This window comes from Hemitrygon akajei, chromosome 16, assembly GCF_048418815.1.
Source record: "Hemitrygon akajei chromosome 16, sHemAka1.3, whole genome shotgun sequence".
Lineage (NCBI taxonomy): Eukaryota > Metazoa > Chordata > Chondrichthyes > Myliobatiformes > Dasyatidae > Hemitrygon > Hemitrygon akajei.
Window position 1 is genome coordinate 69545958 of NC_133139.1, and position 20891 is coordinate 69566848.

Here is a 20891-nt window from a genome sequence, read left to right on the forward strand (position 1 = left end):
GCCTTCCTGCACAAGGCATCTGTGTTACCCAGAGTCCCACAAACAGAACTCCCATAGACCAAAAAAATAAAACCAGTGACACTTGTGCCTTCCTCTGTCTGCAGGTGAAAACTGTGAGAATGTGCTGGTTCCATGTTCCCCCAACCCCTGTGAGAACGGTGGCTTCTGTGACCACACACTTGACTACGAGGACTTTGTGTGCACCTGTGCAGATGGCTGGCAAGGTAACGGGGACGCAGGAATCCTTCCCTGGCAGTGGGGGCTGGAGATAATAATTCTGTGTGTGGTGCTTGTGCACAATGATTAATGCAGAGTGATCCATGTCCTTACGGTTTTCTTTTTCCCCTTTTCCCACACACACACCCACGGCCCCAGGACGCATCTGTCAAGTGGATGTTGACGAGTGTGCATCCAACCCTTGCAAGAATCGAGGCACTTGCACCAACACGCTGGGGAGTTATATTTGTACGTGTGGGCCGGGCTTTGCAGGTCATGACTGTGAGACCGACGTCAATGACTGTAATCCAAGTGAGTATTTATTAGTGATCTAACAATCAGTGCTCACTGCTTGAGAGCTAGTGCAACACGAGACGTTCCTCCACGGTTTTGCTTCCCCTTCCTCAGTTGTTCCTAAACCGAGAGAGAGAGAAATCCCATTCTGTCCCCGGATTAGGCTCCATCTTCCCCTGCTCAGTTCTTTTTACCTATCCTAACTTCCCCCATGTCTGCTGGGGCTCTGTGCATCCTCACCCGTGCACTTGAAATCACTTCCCTCAACTGCAGTGGAGTAGTGGTTAGCGTGATATTGCAGTGCCCGCGACCCAATTCAAATCCCGCTGCTGTCTGCACGCAGTTTGTATATTCTCCGTGACCCCATGGGTTTCCTCTTGAGTGTTCCGGCTTCCTACCGTATCCCAAAGACGTACGGGTTAGAAGATGAATTGGTCACATGGGTGCAGTAGGGCGCAAGGGCCTGTTACTGTGGTGTATGTTTAAGTAGAATAATATAAAAATTCAGCTGCTTGTATTTTAAAGTGAAAAGCCATTGACCCCAAACACAAAACCAGAACTCGCCGTTCGCAAGTGTGGCCACGGGCCTTTCAGCCCTTCTCTGGCTCTGACACCCCTCTGCTGGGAAATAGAGGTCAGAGGTGAGGGTCCAACACGTGCAACTCCCAACTCTGCTGCATGACTCAGCGCTGGATCGAATGGTGGAGGCAGATTCGCTGGGCCACATCTGCCCCCCAGCCTAATGACGAGGGTCAGCGCAGGAGGTCCAACACTTAATGGAAAATTACTTTCCATTAATTTTTAATAGTTGATGCTTTACATTGCATTTGTTTACTTTTTAAAACTTCTTTTCAATCATTTATTTGAATAGTTTTTAATGGATATTGTTTAAAGGCCTTAAGCTATCTACATTAGCCACTACTCTCCACAGCCCCTCAGCACCTTTGACCCCCCCAACCATGCACTGCCATTTTACGCTTATACTCCACAGCTCATTCCGACATCGACACAGACACTGACCTACTGTGTTTCCATATACCCTACTGCTACCTAGAGGAGATCCTCTTGCCGAGAGTAACTTGGTCACTTCCTTATTTCCTGACAGACTCACCTTGTTTTATTTATTTGTTCTGAGATTCAGCGTGGAACAGGCCCTTGTGGCCCAGCAAGCCACGCCATCCTCTTACTTAACACGGACCTAATCACTGGACAGCCTACAATGACCAATTAATCTACTAACTGGTTCGTCTTTAGACTGTGGGAGGAAACCCACATGGCCATGGGGTGAACGTACAAACTGCTCACAGACGGTGTTGGAATTGAGCTCTGAACTTACGGAATGCCCGCGCTATACTGTGTACATACAATCAGTCTATGTATAGAAGCATGTGTATGGCCAGACTCAACAATTACTTGTACACTGTGTTTTATAGGATTGCTTTATATTTATGTTTACTTTGTTTCTTTATGCTGCATTGGATCCGGAGTAACGGTTTGTTCTCCTTTACACGCGTGGACAGAAGAATGACAATAAACGATCTTGAATCTTGAACAGCGGTGCGCTGTGAGTGGTCGTCTGTGTGTTCTGGGGGCAGGGCCTTGGGATCTGAGCCCTGAGGCCTAGCCACCGTGCTCGACTCACAGAGTCACAGTGAGGAGTTTGCTATTCAGCCCTTTAAATCTGTACTGGCTCTGTGTAAGACTATCCAAGCTCCATTGCCTTTCCCATTCCCTCTTGTCTGGCAAGCTTTCAGATACTTGTCCAGCTCTCTTTTGCACGAGACAACTCAATCTGCTTCCACATCCGTGGTAGTGTTTTTCCGACACTAACAACTCCAACAAGTTTTCCTCATGGCGTTTTTGGTTCTTCTATCAGTTACCTTCACTCTGCTTCCATTGGGTATTGATATGTTGCCAAAATTAAGAGGTTCTCTCTGCCTCGACCCTTCTAAATTCTGCTCCAATCTCTATGCGTTCTTATCGTTTACAAGAATGGTAGTCCCTTCTTTGGTTGATCAACATAACTAAGTTCCTTTATTCTTGGAATTATTTTTGTGGAACTCTTCTGACTCTGTCAAAGTTCCAAAATAGTGACAGCCACTAGCCTCTGAGCCTTCTCTGCCAATTAATAAGCTGATTTGCTTGTGATGTCATGTCCACATTCCTGGTACCCTACCACACCCTCCCTCCCATTTACCCCTTGACAATAGGAGCTTCCTGCCCACAAGTGGGCTGCTGCACTTCGTAATAACCTAAAAGCTTGCCACGTTTCTGTGGGTGAGATGAAGTGCGGACGTTAACTTTTTGTTCTTCTCGCCCCAGACCCCTGCGTGAATGGTGGCTCCTGCCTGGATGGCGTCAACTCGTTTGTCTGCAGCTGCCTGCCGGGCTTCGCGGGCGCCAAGTGCGCGGACGAGGTCGACGAGTGCGAGAGCAGCCCGTGCCGCAATGGAGGCACCTGCACGGACTACGTCAACAGCTACACCTGCAGCTGCAAGGCTGGGTTCAGTGGTCTTCACTGTGAGAACAACATTCAGGACTGCACAGAAAGGTCAGTGAGTCAAGCTGCTCTCCCTACCGCACTACATGAGTGTGCCACTAGCTCACAACTCCCCAAGCTGCACTGCAAGCTGATATTACAGTAAGATTTTCAAATCTGGCATTCTCAGCACTTCAGAGTCATACAGCACTACAGCTCAAAAATAGACCCTTCAGCCCATCTAGTCTACTACTATTCTGCCTAGTCCCATTGATCTACACCTGAACTATAACCCTACGAAACCTCCCGTCCATGGACGTACCCAAACTTCTCTAAAATACTGAAAGGAAACCCACATCCGCCACTTCTGCTGGCAGCTCGTTCCACACTCTCACCAGCCTCTGAGTGAAGAAGATCCCCTCATGGTTCTCTTTAAAATTTCAACTTTCACCCTTAATCTCCAGTTCTCGTCTCACCTAACCTCAGTGGAAAATTCTTGCAGTTACTCATACCCCACATAATTTTGTATACCTCTATCAAATCTCTCCTCATTCTCCTACCTCCAGACCTATTCACCCTTTCCCTATACCTCTGGTCCTCAAATCCTTGCCACATCCTTGTAAATTATCTCTGTTCTCTTCCAATCTTGTTGATATCTTTATAGTAGGTAGGTGACCAGATCTGCACACAATACTCCACAATCACACCTCAGCAACATTTAACACAACATCCCAACTCCTGGACTCAATACTTCGATTCATTAAGGCCAAAAGATCACGACACAACACCACTTTTCTGCGATGCCACTTTCAAGAGATTGTGGATCTGTATTGCCAGATCCCTCTGTTTTTCTCCACCCCTCAGTGGCCTACCATTCTCTCTGGTACCTAACCAAGCTTATTGGGTGTTGCTGGACATGCCAGAATTGGTTACTATTGTCACGTGTACCAAGATACAGCAAAAGGCTTTTGCATGCCATCCAAATAGATCTGTCCCTACAAAGGTACATCAATGCTGTAAAACAGAATGAGGAATGTAGGGAGTGTCGCCATTACAGAGGAGGTGCAGTGCAGGAAGACAAAATACATTTCAAAGGCCACCAACAGGTAGATCAAAAGGTCATGTTCCAGCCAAAATCAAGTTTATTGTCATATGCACAAGTACATGTGTGAACAGGTGCAATGAAAAGCTTACTACCTAGTGTCAGTAAAGGAGCATTCACAAATAAATTATGAACAAGTTGTACAAGAAAAAAAACGCATTGTCCGTTCTGGTGCTGACTGATCAACGTGGTTATAGTGTTGCTAAACCGCAGCGGTTATGGTTGCACAGGTAGTTTCAGGAACTGATTGTTTGAAGGGAAGTGGCTGTTCTTGACCTGATGGGGTGGGCCTTCAGGCTTCTGCATCTCCTACTTAATGGCAGCAGCAAGAAAAAGTCAAGACCTAGATGGTGGAGATGTTGCCTTCTTGAGGAAGCGCCTCCTGTAGATACGGCTAATGGTGGAGAGGGGATGTTTCCATGATAAATTGGGCTGCGTCCGCTACTTCCTGCAGCTTCTTGCATTCCTGTGCGTTCAAGTTGCTGTACCCAGCCGGGATACTTCCAGCACTACCTCCGTAGAAGGTTGTTAGAGCATTTGGTGACAAGCCGAACCTTCTTAACCTCCTGAGAAAGTAAAGAAGTTGGAGCACCTTCCTTGTGATGGCATCTATGTGCTGGGGGCAAAGCAGGTCACCTGACTTCTCATATATTTAGCCATTGAGAGGTCCATTTAAGAGTCTGATAACAGTGGGTTAGAAGACGACCTTGAACTTGGTGGTCCATGTTCTCAAATTTTCATATCTTCTGCCCGATGGGAGGGAGGAGAAAGGGAATGACCTGGCTGGGAGGGCTCCTTGATTTCATTGGCTGTTTTCCTGGGGCAGCGAGATGTGTAATTGGTGTCAATGGAGGGGAGGCTGCTTTGCATGATGGACTAGGTGTTCACAACTCCCTGCAGTTCGAATGGATGTTAATGTTACTCCTGAGTTTGGCAACATGTTTATATTTCACTCTTTTTCCAAGTGAGCTCAATAGGATTGGGAAATAGAAGGCAGTAAATTTAAGCTTGCAAGTTTTGGCTTGTATGTTTCAGCCTGTCAAAGCTGTTGTGCTCTGATGAGCCATGTAGATCTGTTGACGCAGCAGGGTTTTAATTATCACAAGCTGACGGATAGGGGATCCCTGTTGAGGAAAATCTCCCTGAACTCAGAGTAGGTTTAGTTCGAGTTCAGGAGTGGCACGGTAGTGCAGCGGTTAGCGCCACGCTGTACAGTGCCGGCGACCAGATTCCGTTCTCTGTGAGGAGTTTGTACGTTCTCCTCATGATTGCATGGGCTTGTTCTGGTTGCTCCATTTTTCTCCCACATCCCAAAGGCATACACGTTAATTGATGTTTGGGCGCCATGGGCTCATTGGCTGGAAGGGCCTGTTATCATGTTTTTATCTCTGAATAAAATGAAATATGTCAAATTTTGCTATCCTTTAAGTACAAATATAGCTGCAGGTGATTAAGTACAATTTCAACAGTGACAAAGAATTACCGATAAAGCAAACACCTCACTGGGACAAAGAGATTCCCATGGATTGTCTAAAGACTCCAAACACTCAAAATATCCTAGCTCAATCAAAGTATTGTGAGGTGCACAAGGTTCATACATCCATAATTCATCCCAGCACTTGGAAGGGTGTAGTAATGTCAATTTGTGTACTCTGGGATGACTGTGAAACTTTAGTTATAGACTGAGTAAACCTGCCTAGAACCATGTTTGATTGGGACACTGCCAATTAAGTATATCACATGATAAGAGATATTAAACAAGGCTTTGGCTTAATAACTAAGCTCCTATCTTAATCAAGATCAGCTCAAACTGCTGAAAGATTCACTTAGTTTTAAACAGAACTCATTAACTCTTTAGGTTGCACAATTCCTTAGTTAATTTCTCATCTTCAAAATCCACAACTTGCATTTTAAGTATTACTCATTCTGGAAGAACCTGGTCAGATTTCAACGCAGCAGTTCCTTCTCAGGGACTGGTGGCCTTCTGGTTATTGCTGTTGGTCGTCTCACGAGGCAGCTTTTCATACGTTTCTTCGCACAGAGTAGTGCGATCATTGGAGTCGAGTAGGATGTTCCCCTCGGGTTTGTCTTTTGGCGGGTCCTCAGGTGGGTGGAGAGGCAGCTCTGTATTCCACATGTTCTGCTGCCGTGTGGGCAGGAGTAAGTGATGCCTGTGGCTGGTGGTTGGGTCTTCCGGGTGTTCGGTCTCTCCTGCTGTTCGTTCTCCGCAGGACAGCAGAGGTTATTCACATGAAGCAAAGCTCCCTCTTGCTCATATTTCCTTCAGGTCTATCTATGCCTTCCCAGTTTTCAGATTTAATGTTCTTTACGCATACGTTTCAGATCTTACTCTGATCAGATTATGTACCTAACCAAGTCGCCACTGAGTGTACGTTCGTGGTCTTCTGCTGCTGTAGCCCATCCACTTCAACGTTCAACGTGTCGTGTGTTCAGAGATGTTCTTCTGCACATCCCTGTTGTATTGCGTGGTTATTTGAGATGCCGTCCCCTTCCTGTCAACTTCAACCAGTCTGGCCATTCTCCTCTGACCTCTCTCATTAACGAGGTGTTTTTGCCCAGAGAACTGCCACTCACTGGATGTTTTTTGTTCTTCACACCATTCTCTGTAAGCAGTAGAGACTGTCTTGCATGAAAATCCCAGAACATTAGCAGTTTCTGAGATACTCAAACCACCCTGTCTGGCACCAACAAACATTACACAATCAGAGTCACTTAGATCACATTTCTTTCTTCTTCTGATGCTTGGTCTGAAGAACAGCTGAGCCTCTTGACCATGTCTGCATGCTTTTATGCGTTGAGTTGCTGCCACGTGATTGGCTGATTAGATATTTCCATTAACTAGCAGGTGTGCCTAATAACGTGGCCACTGAGTGTAAAGCCATCCCAGCTGAACAGCTGTCTCAGCTTGCTCCTGCACTGAGACTAACCAAGAGGGCTGCCAGAAGGGAATGATAGGCAGGTGAGGAGAAGAGAGGGTGAAAGAGGGGAGCCGGAATGGAGAATGGAAAAGGGGGAGGAGGGGAGAGTATGTCTCGCATTTACCTTCTGGGTGAGTTGCCAATTACAGCTTGTTCTTGTTGAAGAGACTAGTTAACTGAAGCAGTGCACACTGCTACGGTTAATCAAACTAAAATTGTAGACTTTGTTCAGGCAAAACATTTTCAACAAGGACTTAGTCTAGACACCTGTTTCCGGTCAGCTAATAAATAGTGCACTAGATTAGGTTATGTCAGTTCAAGGTCATAATCAGACAATCTTCTTGCATGGTGATGTCGAAAGGATGTGCTGGTTTGGAGAGGAAGCTCATGATACGGATATTGGGAATGAAATTGGAGGAGCGTTTGATGGCTCTGGGCCTGTAATTGCTGGAGTTTAGAAGAATGAGGGATAGTCTCATTGAAAGCTACCCTGTGTTGAAAGGCCGAGACAGAATGGGCATGGAGAGGATATTTCCTGTAGTGAGGGAGTCTAGGACCAGAGAATACAGACTCAGAATACACGAACATCCCTTGAGAACGGAGATGAGGACAAATCTCTTTAGCCAAGGAATGGTGAATCTGTGAAACTCATTGTCATGGAGGCCAGGGTACGTTTAAAGTGGAGGTTGACAGGTACTTGACTAGTCAGGGATTTGCAGGTTATGGGGAGAAGGCAAGAGAATGGTTCAGAAGTCTCGATGGATGCAGTGGCCTAATTGTTCTCCAATATTTTATGGTCGATTATTTTTCAGCCGGTGCAGCAGAATATCCTGCTTGATATTCGCTGGGACCTGCCAGCGGTTATTGAGAGGGTCTGGCGTGACCACCACAACATGAAAACCCTGATTGTGGTCAGAACTGCTTCACATCAGAGGGCAAATGTTAATTTTACTATTTATTTCAGCTCCTGTTTCAATGGAGGGACCTGCATAGACGGTATTAACATGTACACCTGCTACTGTCGCTCGGGCTTCACCGGTTCCAATTGCCAACATGACATTGACGAATGTTATTCCCAGCCATGCCTGAATGGTGGGGTGTGCGTCGATGGGCTGGAGTCTTACAGGTGTACCTGTCCCCATGGTTACACAGGGGACCGGTGTCAGGTGAGCTTTGTTTGACACTGTATCTCTTGTGTAATTCCATATCTCCTCTGTATATCTTTTTTACTTGATTCTTCTCTCCCCGTCTCCCTCCCTGTCCCTGTGTCTCTATCTCTCCCTCTCTCTCTCTCTCTACCCCATCTCTCTGTCTCTCTCTCCATCTCTTTCTCTCCCCGTCTCTCCTTTTCTCTCGTTGTCTCTCTCCCCAAGTCCCTGTCTCTCTATTGTTGTCTTTCTCTCTGTGTTCCTCCCTGTCTCTCCTCACCTCTTCTTCTTTACCATCCCTCCATTTTGCATACATGCTCTCTTTCCCTCTCTCTCCTCCCTCACTCTGTCCCTTTATTTCCCTGTCTCCCCACCTGCCCTCCTCCCTTTTTCCTGTGTACTCCCCCACCTTGTCTGACATCCAGGATTCCCATTCTACACCCCCTCCAGTAACTAACTGTACATAATAACTTACCCATTATTTACAGCCTGACTGCACCCACTGATGTTGGTGAGATTGGAATTGGTTTATTATTGTCACATGTACTGAGTGAAAAACCTGTCTTGCACACTGTTGATACAAATCAGGTCATTACACAGTGCACTGAGGCAGAGCAAGGTAAAGTGATAACTGAATGCAGAAGAAAGTGTAGCTGCTACAGGAACATTCCAGTGCAGGTAGACAGTCAGGTGTAAGGTCATCACAAGGGAGGGTGTGGAGTAGAGAGTCCATCTTACACTAGGAAGCCATTCAATAGTCAGGTAGAAACTGCCCTTGAGCCTTGTCGTACGTGCTTTCAGGCTTCTGGATCAGAGTCGGGTTTATTATCATTGACATACGGTACGTTGGGAAATTTGAGCAACACACACAAAATGCTGGAGGAACTCAGCAGGCCAGGCAGCATCTATGGGAAAGAGTTAACAGTCGACGTTTTGGGCCGAGACCCTTCATCAGGACTGGAAAAACAGATGAGAAGTCAGAGTAAGAAGGTGCGGGAGGGGAGGAAGAAGTGCAAGGTGGTAGGTGATAGGTGAAACCGGGAGAGGGGGAGGGGTGGAGTAAGGAGCTGGGAAGACGATTGGTGAGAGAGATACAGGGCTGGAGAAGGCGGGATCTGATGGGAGAGGACAGAAGGCCATGGAAGGGAGAAAGGGAAGGGGGAGGGTAACCAGAGGGGGGTGATGGACAGGTGGGGAGATGAGGTGAGAGAGGGGAAAAGGGAAGGGGGAGGATAACCAGAGGGGCGTGATGGACAGGTGGGGAGATGAGGTGAGAGAGGGGAAAAGGGATGGGGAATGGTGAAAGGGGGGCAATACCAGAAGTTTGAGAAATCAATGTTCGTTCCACCGGGTTGGAGGCTATCCAGACGGAGTATAAGGTGTTGCTCCTCCAACCTGCGACAGTAGGGGAGGCCATGGACTGACATGTCGGAATGGGAATGGGAATTAGAATTAAAATGGGTTGCCTCTGGGCGATCGCGGATCTTTTGGCGAGCGGAGTGCAGGCGCTCGGTGAAGTGGTCTCCCAGTGTAGATCAGGTCTGGGACAGGGGGCTTCACCGGGAGCACCAGGTACAGTAGATGACCACAACACACTCAGAGGTGAGGTGGTGCCTCACCTGGAAGGACTGTTTGGGGTCCTGAATGGTAGTGAGAGAGGAGGTGTGGGACTTATTCTGCTTGCAGGGATGAGTGCCAGGAGGGAGATCAGTTGGGAGGGATGAGCGGACAAGGGAGTCGCATAGGGAGCGATCCCTGCAGGGGAGGGGAGGATGTGGTTGGTGGTGGAACCCACTTGGAAGTGACGGAAGTTACGGAGAATTGTGTGCTGGACCCAGAGGCTAGTGGGGTAGTAGTGGAGGACAAGAGGAACCCTATCTCTGGTGGGGTGGCGGGAGGATGAAGTGAGGGCAGACCTGCGCGAAATGGTGGTGATGCAGGTGAGGGCAGCGTTGATGGTGAAGGAAGGGAAGCCCTTTCTTTGAAGAAGGAGGACATCTCCTTAGTTCTGGAATGAAAAGCCTTATCCTGAGAGCTTATATAAAAATAAACAAGTTGTTCAAAGAGGGCAACGACGGTGAGGCAATGCTCGTGAGCTCACGACCATTCAGAAATCTTGTGGTGGGGCATAAGACATTGAGTGTGTGCTTTAGGCTGCTGAACCTCCTCTCTGATGATAGTAATGAGAAGAGGGCTGTTGATGGATGCCGCCCTATTCAGGCATTGCCTGTTTGAAGATGTCCTTGATGGTGGGGAGGCTAGTTCCCATGATGGAGCTGGCTGGCATGTACAATGCTGTGCAGATCTCCCTGATCCTGTGCGGTGGCCCCTCCATATCAGACGGTGATGCAACCAGTTAGAGTGCTCTGTATGGTACCTGTGAAAATGGTTACCAAATCTCCTCAACTCCTCATGAAGTATAGCCGCTGGCGCGTCTTCTTCATAAGTGCATCAATATGTGGGCCCAACATCATTTGAGATGTTGGCACTGAGGGGACGAGGGAATGTCTGGGGTGTCTTTGATTATGTTGGCTGCTTTACTGAGGCAGCAGAAAAGTGCAGACAGGGTCTGAGGCACCTGTACGCCCTCCTGTGTGTCCCCAGATTTGTTGTCAGGGTGGAGTTGTGTGGAATGGATTCTCCCTCTTGAGGACAGTGAAGCCGGACTAGTCTCTCTCTGTCCCAGTTCATCACGAGCTCACAGGGTGGCACTGCACTGCCTCGAGGAAATTTGCCCTGATAAGAATATTTAATGGGGATGGTCTCCTTCTTCTGTCCCCCCCCCCCCCCAGCAGGTGACGACGGATTGGTGCAGCAAGTTCCCCTGCAAGAACGGTGGGCAGTGTCGAGTGACGAGGCAGTCCTTCACCTGCGACTGTGTGAGCGGTTGGACCGGACGCTACTGCGACATCCCCAGCATGTCCTGCGAAGTCGCTGCGTTACAGAGAGGTGAGGGAGCCTGCGTCGCGGTGGCTCCTGGGCTGCGGCAGCCGCTCAGGGTGTATGGAGAAGCATGAAACCGCGACAATAAGTCACATAGAAGCTGGAGGTGTCAGGATAGTGGGCTTAACATGGTAGAAGTTGCAAAAGGTGCTGGACCATTCCAAACCTGTTCAAAGTTCAAAAATAATAATCAGTAACAATTATTATTAAAAAATAGTACGAACCTGTCACCATATACCACCCTGAGATTCATTTTCTTGCAGGCATTCACAGTAGAACAAAGAAATAAAATAGAATCAGTGCAAAAGCTACACACAAAGACTAACAACCAACCAATGTGAAAAAGAATTTAAATTGTGCAAATAAACAGATAGATAGATGAATAATACGAGAACATGCGTTGTAGAGTCCTTGAAAATGGGTCTCTGGGAGAGTGTACCATTGTGGAATAAGTTCAGTGTGGAGGTGCAGAAAGTTATCCATACTGGTTCTGTGGCCGTTATGAACCAACGCGGATAACTTCCTTCAAACCCTTACATTTCGAGGGTTTTGAGGAAGTTCGTGCTAATGTTGAAAACTAAATAGGTAAGCACTCTAGCTCTCCCTGGGACCATGTTGGATTTCCTCATTGTGGCTTCCCCCATTTCCTAAAGGTGGGTAGGTCGGTAAATGAATTGGCCTCTGTAAGCTGACTCTAAGGGTTGGGATTGCCCTGTGCACGAGTCTGAAGTGATGTCCTTGGCACCATAAGGACGTAGGGGGACATCGTGCACCAGGTCGAAACGGCCTGCATGATCGTCGCGGTCACTCCTTGCATTTGATGGTAGCACCACTGCATCCACAAAACCCACGCAGTTACTCAACAAGAAATTGCGCCGTGTGTTCTGAATCTGCTGTTCACAAACCGGCTCCATTCCTGCTTAGTTTGTATGAAGCTTTTAGTCCATAAGTCATCATAACTCATACGGCCCATCGAGTCTGCTGGCTGATTTATTTTCCCTCTCAACCCCATTCTCCCCGTGACCTTTGACAGCCGTATAAATCAAGAACCTTTCCTCCTCTACTTCAAATATGATTTGGCCTCTACAGCTGTCTGTGGCAATGAATTCCAGATTCATTGCCATCTGGCTAAAGAAATTCCTCCTTATCTCCTTTCTAGAAGGACGTCCTTCCATTCTGAGGCTGGTCTTAGACTCTCCCACTATTTAAAAACCTCCTCACCATGTCAACTCTGTCTCGGCTTTCAATATTTGAGATCCCCCCCCCCCCCCCCCCATTCATCTAAACTCCATCATGCACAGAGCCATCAAATGCCCCTTGTACATGAACCCTTTCATTCCGAGGATAATTCTTGTAAACCTCTGGACCCTCTCCAATGTCAGCACGTCCTTTCTTGGATATGGGGCCCAAAGTGGATCGTGAAACATTACAGAACAGATCATTTGATTAATGTAATTTGGATCGAGCATGATGCCAATTTAAGCTAGTCTCCTCCGCCTGCACCTGAACCATTCTCTGCATTGTACGTGCTGAACCAAAATCTTCTTGAACACCCCTGTCGCATACACCTCCACCGGTACCCTCTCCAGGCCCCGATGCCGTCGGCATAAAAACATTGCTCCGTGCATCCCCACCTCTTTTTTTTTGAATTTTATGATACAGGAACGAATGCCTTCAGTTCTCATTTTGAAACATGCTTTTCCCTAAAGGAGTGGCCGTCACCCAGCTTTGCCACCATGGTGGGTCGTGCTTCAGTGCCGGGAGCACACATTACTGCGTCTGCCCCAAGACCTACACCGGCAGCTACTGTGAGACCGAGGTGGACCAGTGTGCCTCCGGCCCGTGTCACAACGGCGCCACCTGCAGGAGCTACATCGGAGGCTACCGATGTGAGGTGAGCAACCGGCAGCTTGCTGCTCTCGCCGCAGGTTCCCTGTCTCTCACTTGGAATATCGTGCTCCATTCTGGTTGCCCCATCACAGGGCGGATGTTGAAGCTTTAGAGAGGGTGCAGAGGAGATTTACCAGGATGCTGCCTGGATTAGAGAGCACGTCTTATGAGAAAAATATTCAGTGGGACCTTTCTCTTTGGAGTGAAGGAGGGTGAGAGGTGATTTGTTGGAGATGATGAGAGGGATAGATCAAGTGGATAACCAGAGACTTTTTCCCAGGGTAGAAATGGCTAATATGGGGGGCGGGGGGGGGAGCATAAATTTACAGTGTTTAGAGGGATGTCAGAGTTAAGTTTTTTTACACAGAGTGGTGGGTGTGTGGAATGCCCTACCGGGGTGGTGGTAGAGCGAGAAACATTACGGTTTTGTAAGATAGATAGGCACATGGATGGCTATGTAGGGGGGGAAGAGTTAGGTTGATTTTAGAGTGCGGTAAAAGTTCGGCACACCATTGTGGGTCGAAGAGACTATACTCTGCTGTTGTGTTCAATGTCCTGTTGCATTTGTACAGCTTTCAAACTTTTATTTTCTTGCACGTACCTTCCATAAAATTTTTAGAACAAGTCAGGCAGCAACCTTTTCCTGGAGAGAAAAGGGAAAAGAGATTTGTTTTGAATTGAATGTTGCTGAACTCCATTGTCAGAGGCTAACCCTATTAAATTCCTTCTTCTTCAGCCCTTTACCTTTTCCACCTGTCACCTCCTATTTGCTCACTTCAGTCCCTCTCCCCCACCCGTCCACCTTGCCTCTCACCTGCCCAGCTTGTACTCCTTCCCCTTCCCTCCCCCCCCACCTCCTTATTCTGCTTTCTTCCCCCTTCCTTTCCGGTCTTGACGGAGGGCCGTGCACTGAAACATTGACTGCCTGTTCCTCTCGGCAGGCGCTGCCTGTGTTCCTCAGCATTCTGTGTCTGTTAATCTGGATTTCTGGCATTTCCAGGATCTCTTGAGTTTAAGGATTGTATTGGATGGAATGTTGCTGAGCCCAACCTGGACTGCGTGTGTTAGTTTAGCTTGTATACAGAACAGGGCATCGGTCAGATCGCTGAGTGGTTTGCCACTTGAATCATATGGAAAGGCTGGGCATTTAAAAGCATCAGTAGTCGCACCATTCCAAAGTATCACCGTCAAGTCCTCCGATCTCGAGCTGCCATTGATCAGAGGCTCCGCTGGGGTGGCAGGGTAGTGTATTACCGCACCACTGTCCTGGGATCAGTTCCACCGGTGTCTGTAAGGAGTTTTCAGGTTCTCCCTGTGACCACGTGAGTTTCCTCCAGGTACGCCAGTTTTCTCCCACAGTCCACGGACTTGCAGGGCGGTAGGTTAATTGGTTACTTGGACGTGATTGGTCGTGCTCAGCTGCAAAGACCTGATTCCATGCTAGATCTCTAAATGAAACCAAGACGCAGTTGCTGTGCCCGGGGTTGGGAATCCTCCAGCGAGTGGCTCACTTCGTGTCTCTGCACAGCTTTTCCAGTACCTGCGATGCACGGGGCAGAATGTGACGGGACCCTCCCCAGTTGCCTGGACGAGCGCAGATCCGGCAAGGATCACCGTTACCCCGAACAAGGCCGCCTGCTGAACCACGCATCATCCCAAAAATATGAATGAGTAACAGGTGAACCCCCTGGTCCTCTCAGTCATTTATATTCCAGCCTGTGCCCAAACATCCTTCACCTCCTTACTTATCAAGAATCTCTGCACCTCTTCCTTAAAAGTATTCAAGGACTTTGTTTCCACTGGCCTTTCAGGAAGAGTACGCCATAAGACATAGAGCCCGCAGGGAGAAAGAATATAATCTCCATACTATCTTAAATTGGCACCTCCTATTCCCAAACAATGATCCCTAGATTCTCCCAAAAGAGAAACCTTCTGTGCGAGTCCACCCAATCGGAGTTTGTGTCTGGAGTTCGGAGTCCCACCACCAGCTAGTCCAGCGGTTGATACCAAAGACCGAAGTCTGAAGGTTGATCTGAGAGTCTGGAAATTGAAGCCTGTAGACTGGAGGCCCGGAAGCCTGTCCTGGAGTTTATGTGTTGCACAGGTGGGTGGGATGAAAGAGGGAGGTTTTTTTTTGCACACAAAACGCTGGAGGGCTGGAGGAATTCAGCTGGTCAGGCAGCATCTTCGGAGAGGGGTCCACAGTTGATTCTGTGAGGTGAGACCCTTCAATAGGAAGCCCTTCCTCCCACCCACCGTAGAGTCTGTACCTTCCGGTGGGAAATGAGAAATCCCTCTGGATCATCGTCTCGTTGTACGGTGTATTTCCAGCATCTGCAGATTTAATGTTTTGCATTTACACAGGAAAGAAAGAGGGAGCTCCTGAAAATTCCTTCCCAATAAATTCTTTTCCAGTGATTAAAAACCAATTCAAGAAAATGTCGTTAGAGACTGGAGACACAAGAGAGTGGGGAACTGTTGACGATTTGGGTCAAAACTCTGCATTGGACTGGTTTCTGGTGCAGGGTTCTGACCTGAGGTGTTGACAGTTCCCCCCACCTCCCCTCCCCACAGCTGCTGCTCAAACCCTCTGGGCTCCTCCAGCAGATTGTTTCTTAAATTCAGCGAGGGTTGTAATGGGCAGCCGGCAGGTGTTGCCATGTTTCCAGGGCCTACTGCTCACGCGCCCTGAACTGTTTGTCTTTGTAATGTGGGAGGAAACCAGAGCACCTGGAAAAGACCCATGCGGGGAGAAGCCATGAAATCCTTGTGGGCAACAATGGGAATTAATCCGATTGGGATTACTGGATCTGGAATAGCGCTCTGTGCTGTGCCTCCCATTTTATGTTTATTTTTTATTGCTGTCATGAAAGATTCTTGCCCTCTAATTAGACCCTGAACAGCTCCCTTCTGGAGAGGCGCCAGAAAATAAACTGTTCGCTATTCTTCGGGATGTTGTTCCCATTGTCCACACACACAGTTTAAACATTCCTCGCTAATCAGGATGCTCTTCATCGACTACAGCTTGGCATTCAATACCATCATCCTCTCAAAACTAATCAGCAGCCTTCAAGACCTTGGCCTCAGCACCTTGTGCAATTGGATCCTCCATTTCCTTACTTGTAGATGATTGGCAATAACATCTCCTCCACGATCTCCATTAGCACAGGTGCACCACAAGTGTGTGCGTAGTCCCCTGCTCTACCTGCTTCACACTTTTGGCTGTGTGGCTAAGCTCAGCTCCAAAGCCAATGACACCACTGTCACAGGCAGAATCAAAGGGGGTGACAAATCAGCACGTGGGAGGGAGATTGAAACTCTGGCTGAGTGGTGCCACAACCTCTCACTCAGTGTCAGATAGACCAAGGAGCTGATTGTGGTCTTCAGGAGGAGATCCACGAGCCAGTCTTCATCGGAGGATCACAGGTGGAGAGGGACAGCAACTTTAAATTCCTCGGTGTTAATATTTCGGAGGACCTGTCCTGGGCCCAGCATTTCAGTGCAATTACAAAGAAAGCGTAGCAGCACCTCTACTTCGTTAGAAGTTAGCGAAGGTTCGACATGGCTTCTAATACTTTGACAAACCTATGGATTTGCGATGGAGAATATATTGAATGGTTGCCTCACAACCTGGTATAGAAACATCAATGCTTTTGAGTGAGAATCCTAAAAAAAGTAGTTGAAACATCCCAGTATATTGCAGGTAAGGCCCTCCTCATCGCTGATCACATCTACATAGAGTGCTGATGCAGGAAAGCAGCATCCATCATCAAGAAGCCCCAGATCATGCTCCCTTCTCGCTGCTGGCATCAGGAAGAAGGTACAGGAGTCTCAGGACCCACACCAGCAGTGTCAGGAACAGTTGTTACCCCTCAAATATCTGGCGTGAACCAGTGGGGACAACTTCACTCACCTCATTGCTCCATCACTGAACTGTTCCCACACCTCTGAACTCTCTTTCAGGGACGCATCATCACACGTTCTCGATATTTATTGCATATTTATTTATTATTATTATTATCATTGGGTAGCAGGGTGGAGATACGTCTCTACCAATGGAGGTGTAAGGTGCTCCTTCCCTCTGCTAGTCTGCAGGCCACCGCTGGGCACCTGCTTAGCCCCCGATCAGGGTCACGTGAGGCCACGTGTGGATGGTTGTATGAGCAGCTGGAGCGTATCACAAGTCCAAGTGGGTTTCCCTGCATGCTGACACATTGCTAATCATCGGTCAGCTGAGAAATGTCGGTCAGCGGGTTAGTTGCCCTCTAAATTGTCGCCTCAGGTGCTAGAATTGATGGGAATGTGTCAGAGATCAGATAAAGAATAGCTTTATTTATCACATGTACATAGAAACAGACAGGGAAATGGCTCGTTTGCATCAAATCAAATTTGTGAGGATTGTATTTGTTGGCAGCCCACAAATGTCACCATGCTTCTGCTGACAACGTAGTGTACTGGCAACTCACTAACTCTCACCCTGACTGGTGTCTTTGGGATGTGGGAGGAAGCCCACATAGTTGTGGGGGAAAATGTATAAATTCCTTACAGGCAGCAGTGGGAATTGAACCTCAGTTGGTGATCATTGGTGCTGTAATGATGTTACATTTACTGCCATGTTGCAGTGCTGATTAATCTTAAATGGGTACTTGATGGTCGTCGCAGGCTCAGTGAATCAGTGCCTGTGTCTGTGCTGGTCTCTGGCACTGCCTTAACGAACACATTTTGTCAGCAAAGATTTTGACAGTTTTGCCAAATGAACAGCAGCTTGTGGTGAGTACGGCCTTCTTGTTTGTTGTTCACACTGTGTGTTTGAATTTGAAACATAGTTTTGAAGTGGTCAGACATTGCTGTGTCCAATTTGGAGGATGTGAAAACCGTAGTGGAGGTTGCCTGAAGTGTTTGACCCTTGATTCTGTTGAAACACTGAAGAATTGAAGTAACTGAGTTCCTTCTGTCGTTGAAAAGCTGAATCGAAACTGCCATTGCTTTGTCTTGTTTGCGCACTTGGAAAACAAAATGTGTTCAGCTGGAAGCAGTGACCTTGAAGCCAAGAGAGAAATTAAACAAACATGTAGAGATCAGTTCTCTGGGAGAAATGAAAATATTTACAAAGTCAAACAGTAAACTGTGACTACATATAAAGGTGATGAGTGACAGGATGACGTACGCACGGGAGACAGCGTGTCTAAGGTGTGTGAAGCACGTTCTTGTTGGCAAGATATCCCATGCGTCTAATATCACATTGCTATGCTTTAACATGGAGGTTGATTAAGCTGAGTTACATGCAAGACCACAGATACTGAGGGATAAGCCCGCCTTGGAGGAAAATGGGGAACACCTTTGAAGAAACTAGGAATAACTGGAGGAACAGCTTCAAGGGAAAATGAAGCATGCTTTGGAAGAGCAACTTTGAAGAGAAATGGAAGAGTTTAAGTTCCAGAAAGAAATTGCAGCCGAAATGGCTCGAATTAAAGTACTAAGGGATTCAAGTGCTGTGGGTGCTAAGTGTACTCTGGTGAGAGTTGCTATGTTGGAAGAGAGAAAATCCAGCATGCTCGATGTCAATGTGGATACGTCTGAGGATGAAATGCCTCTGAGCCATGGGGTTTGAACCCCAAGGGGTAGTTCAGGATGCTCACTCTCAGCCCGCACCATGGAGACACTCTGAACTTATAACACGCGAAGTGCTTCTGGGAACGTTCATTTACAGTGTGATGACACTCATGCTTCAGGTGATACAGGTTTAAACACTGAGACGGAGGCCATAAGCACGCGAAAGGAAATAACAAGCGTAGTGATGCAACACATTGCATCTCCTCCTAAAAGAGAGATTCAAATCTCTGATGACAATCCATTGCAGTATCTTTCATTTATGAGGGTTTTCAAGAATAGCATTGAAGGAAATACTGAAGATTATGGTGACCATCTCTATTTTATCGAACAGTACAGTGAAGGTCACCTGAGCAAGCTTGTCAAAAGTTGCCAGCAGGCCAGTCTGGAGGAAGAATGTCTAAAGACCCGAGCTATATTACAGCAACATTTTGTTGTTGAGTTGCTGTGGCCTTCATGGAAATGGCTTCGTGGAAAATCGGAAGACGCAAAGCTCTTCAGAACGGTAGTCTTTTTCTCAGAGAGTGTTATAATGCTATGGAAGACATGCATGAGTTGGACACGCCTGCTATTATGAAGATTGCCGTAAATAAACACACCGATCGACTTTGGAGTTTGGCGGTGTACTACACGAAAGGCGCAGCCGTAAGGTTACTTTCACTGACATTGTTGATTTTTTTGGAAGGGCAAGTGAAGATGGCCACACGCCCAGTGTGTGGGGAAGAAATAGAAAGCTGCATCATTGGCAGTAAATGAAAGTGAGAACAAAACTGGATCGCAGATTCATTCTCGAGCTAAAGGAAGCAGCTTTGCCACTACTGTGGCAAGTGAAGCTGAGCCCAGAGCTGATGGAAAGAGTGCAGATACGAAATAAGCCGTGAATGAAGCGAGTCTCGCTCTGGTGTCTAATGGTCTTCCTGGGGTGGGTGACCATGACTTCCTATCGTTCCAATCTACGAAGAGTAACAAACCAGTGGTTACTTGTACTTTGTTAGTTCAAGGAATCCAGCAATGTTCTGCTCAGAGGGCCTGGTGAACCAGCAGAACATGACAAGGAAAGGACCACGTATTCCCTTATGCGTGATGGGTCAAGAGAGCGTTGTGAGTCGCGACGTTGCTTTGGGATTGGAAGAAGCTGGCTTAGGTAGCGAAAACTACTGGGAACTGCCTAAAATCGAAACACAGGGACGTATGCCTGTCCGCCAGGGGAATATTCTTCATCAGAGAGATCTTCAGGAATGGTCTCACGTGAAGCATGTTTATTTGCCGGAATTGATTCAGAAATTGAGCAGTTGATAGACTATACGTGTGCTGAAGGCATTTGAGCCGTTACAAGTGATTCACAGTTTTAACGATGGACCCTATGCAATCGGAACAACGGCGGGTTTGACTGTTAATGGACCATTAAAATGAGACCATGATGGTAGAAGAGACTACACTCGGCCAGAACTAACTAACAGTTAATGGGACCACAGCTTTGTGCTTCGATGAGCTTTGGTAGCAGAGATTCAAGACAGATTTTCCTGAACACAGTCAAGAGGCACAACCTGCTTTGGCAGGAAAAGAGCACAGTCCAGGATAGACTGCTTACCAGAAGAGGACATTCGTGTAAATGAGGAGATTTCATGTCTTCTGTATCTTAGTAACAAGTAGTTGTAATTATTATAGCATAATAATTGGGAGGATGGAATGCAGAGTAATGTATTCTGTATATTATGGTAACTGATCACATTAGTGCGGGCGAGGTAGTAACGTCAGGAGTAAATTGCATATTCTTGCTCATTCCATGGCATTTTGTAGCTTGGGACTGTGGAGGTCATGTCTTTGCTGACCACTGAGGTAACGGTCAAAAGTGCTGAATTGTACACTTGCTAATTGCTAATGAAGGATTGAAATAGGGAATTTGACTGTCTGGAGCTGTGGGCATGTGCCCACATGGGCACGGGGTGGTGCGGCGGGTTGCCAACAGTCGTTTTGATTTGGCTTTGGATCAGTTTGTCGCAGTCGCACCTTCCTTACAGCAGATCACACAGTGGAAATGTCTCTCTGCACACAAACTGAACGTTACGCTCTTTTCCCTCAGTGTATGCCGGGATACAAGGGCAAAACCTGCAAGACGGAGGTGAACGAATGCGAATCAAACCCATGCCAGAATGGAGGCACTTGTCTTGACTTGATTGGCCGCTACATCTGCTCCTGCCCACCAGGAACTCTGGGTAAGCCCGCTGTGACACTGTCAGTGTATCATTATACCCTTCTACCAGCCAAGG

General features: G+C 47.4%; 1 protein-coding gene across 3 annotated transcripts in view; it reads left to right on the forward strand.

Annotated features, from left to right (window-relative positions):
• The window catches only part of notch3 (notch receptor 3), a 209945-nt gene that overhangs the window by 161258 nt on the left and 27796 nt on the right, over positions 1 to 20891 (forward strand). For 2 of the 3 annotated variants that reach the window (XM_073069111.1, XM_073069114.1), the window contains 7 exons: positions 105 to 224; positions 376 to 528; positions 2833 to 3061; positions 7995 to 8196; positions 10971 to 11127; positions 12831 to 13015; positions 20705 to 20837. In XM_073069111.1, coding sequence (XP_072925212.1) covers positions 105 to 224; positions 376 to 528; positions 2833 to 3061; positions 7995 to 8196; positions 10971 to 11127; positions 12831 to 13015; positions 20705 to 20837 — 1179 coding nt within the window. The remainder of the gene's footprint in view (positions 1 to 104; positions 225 to 375; positions 529 to 2832; positions 3062 to 7994; positions 8197 to 10970; positions 11128 to 12830; positions 13016 to 20704; positions 20838 to 20891) is intronic. The other variant, XM_073069113.1, reaches the window with a different exon arrangement.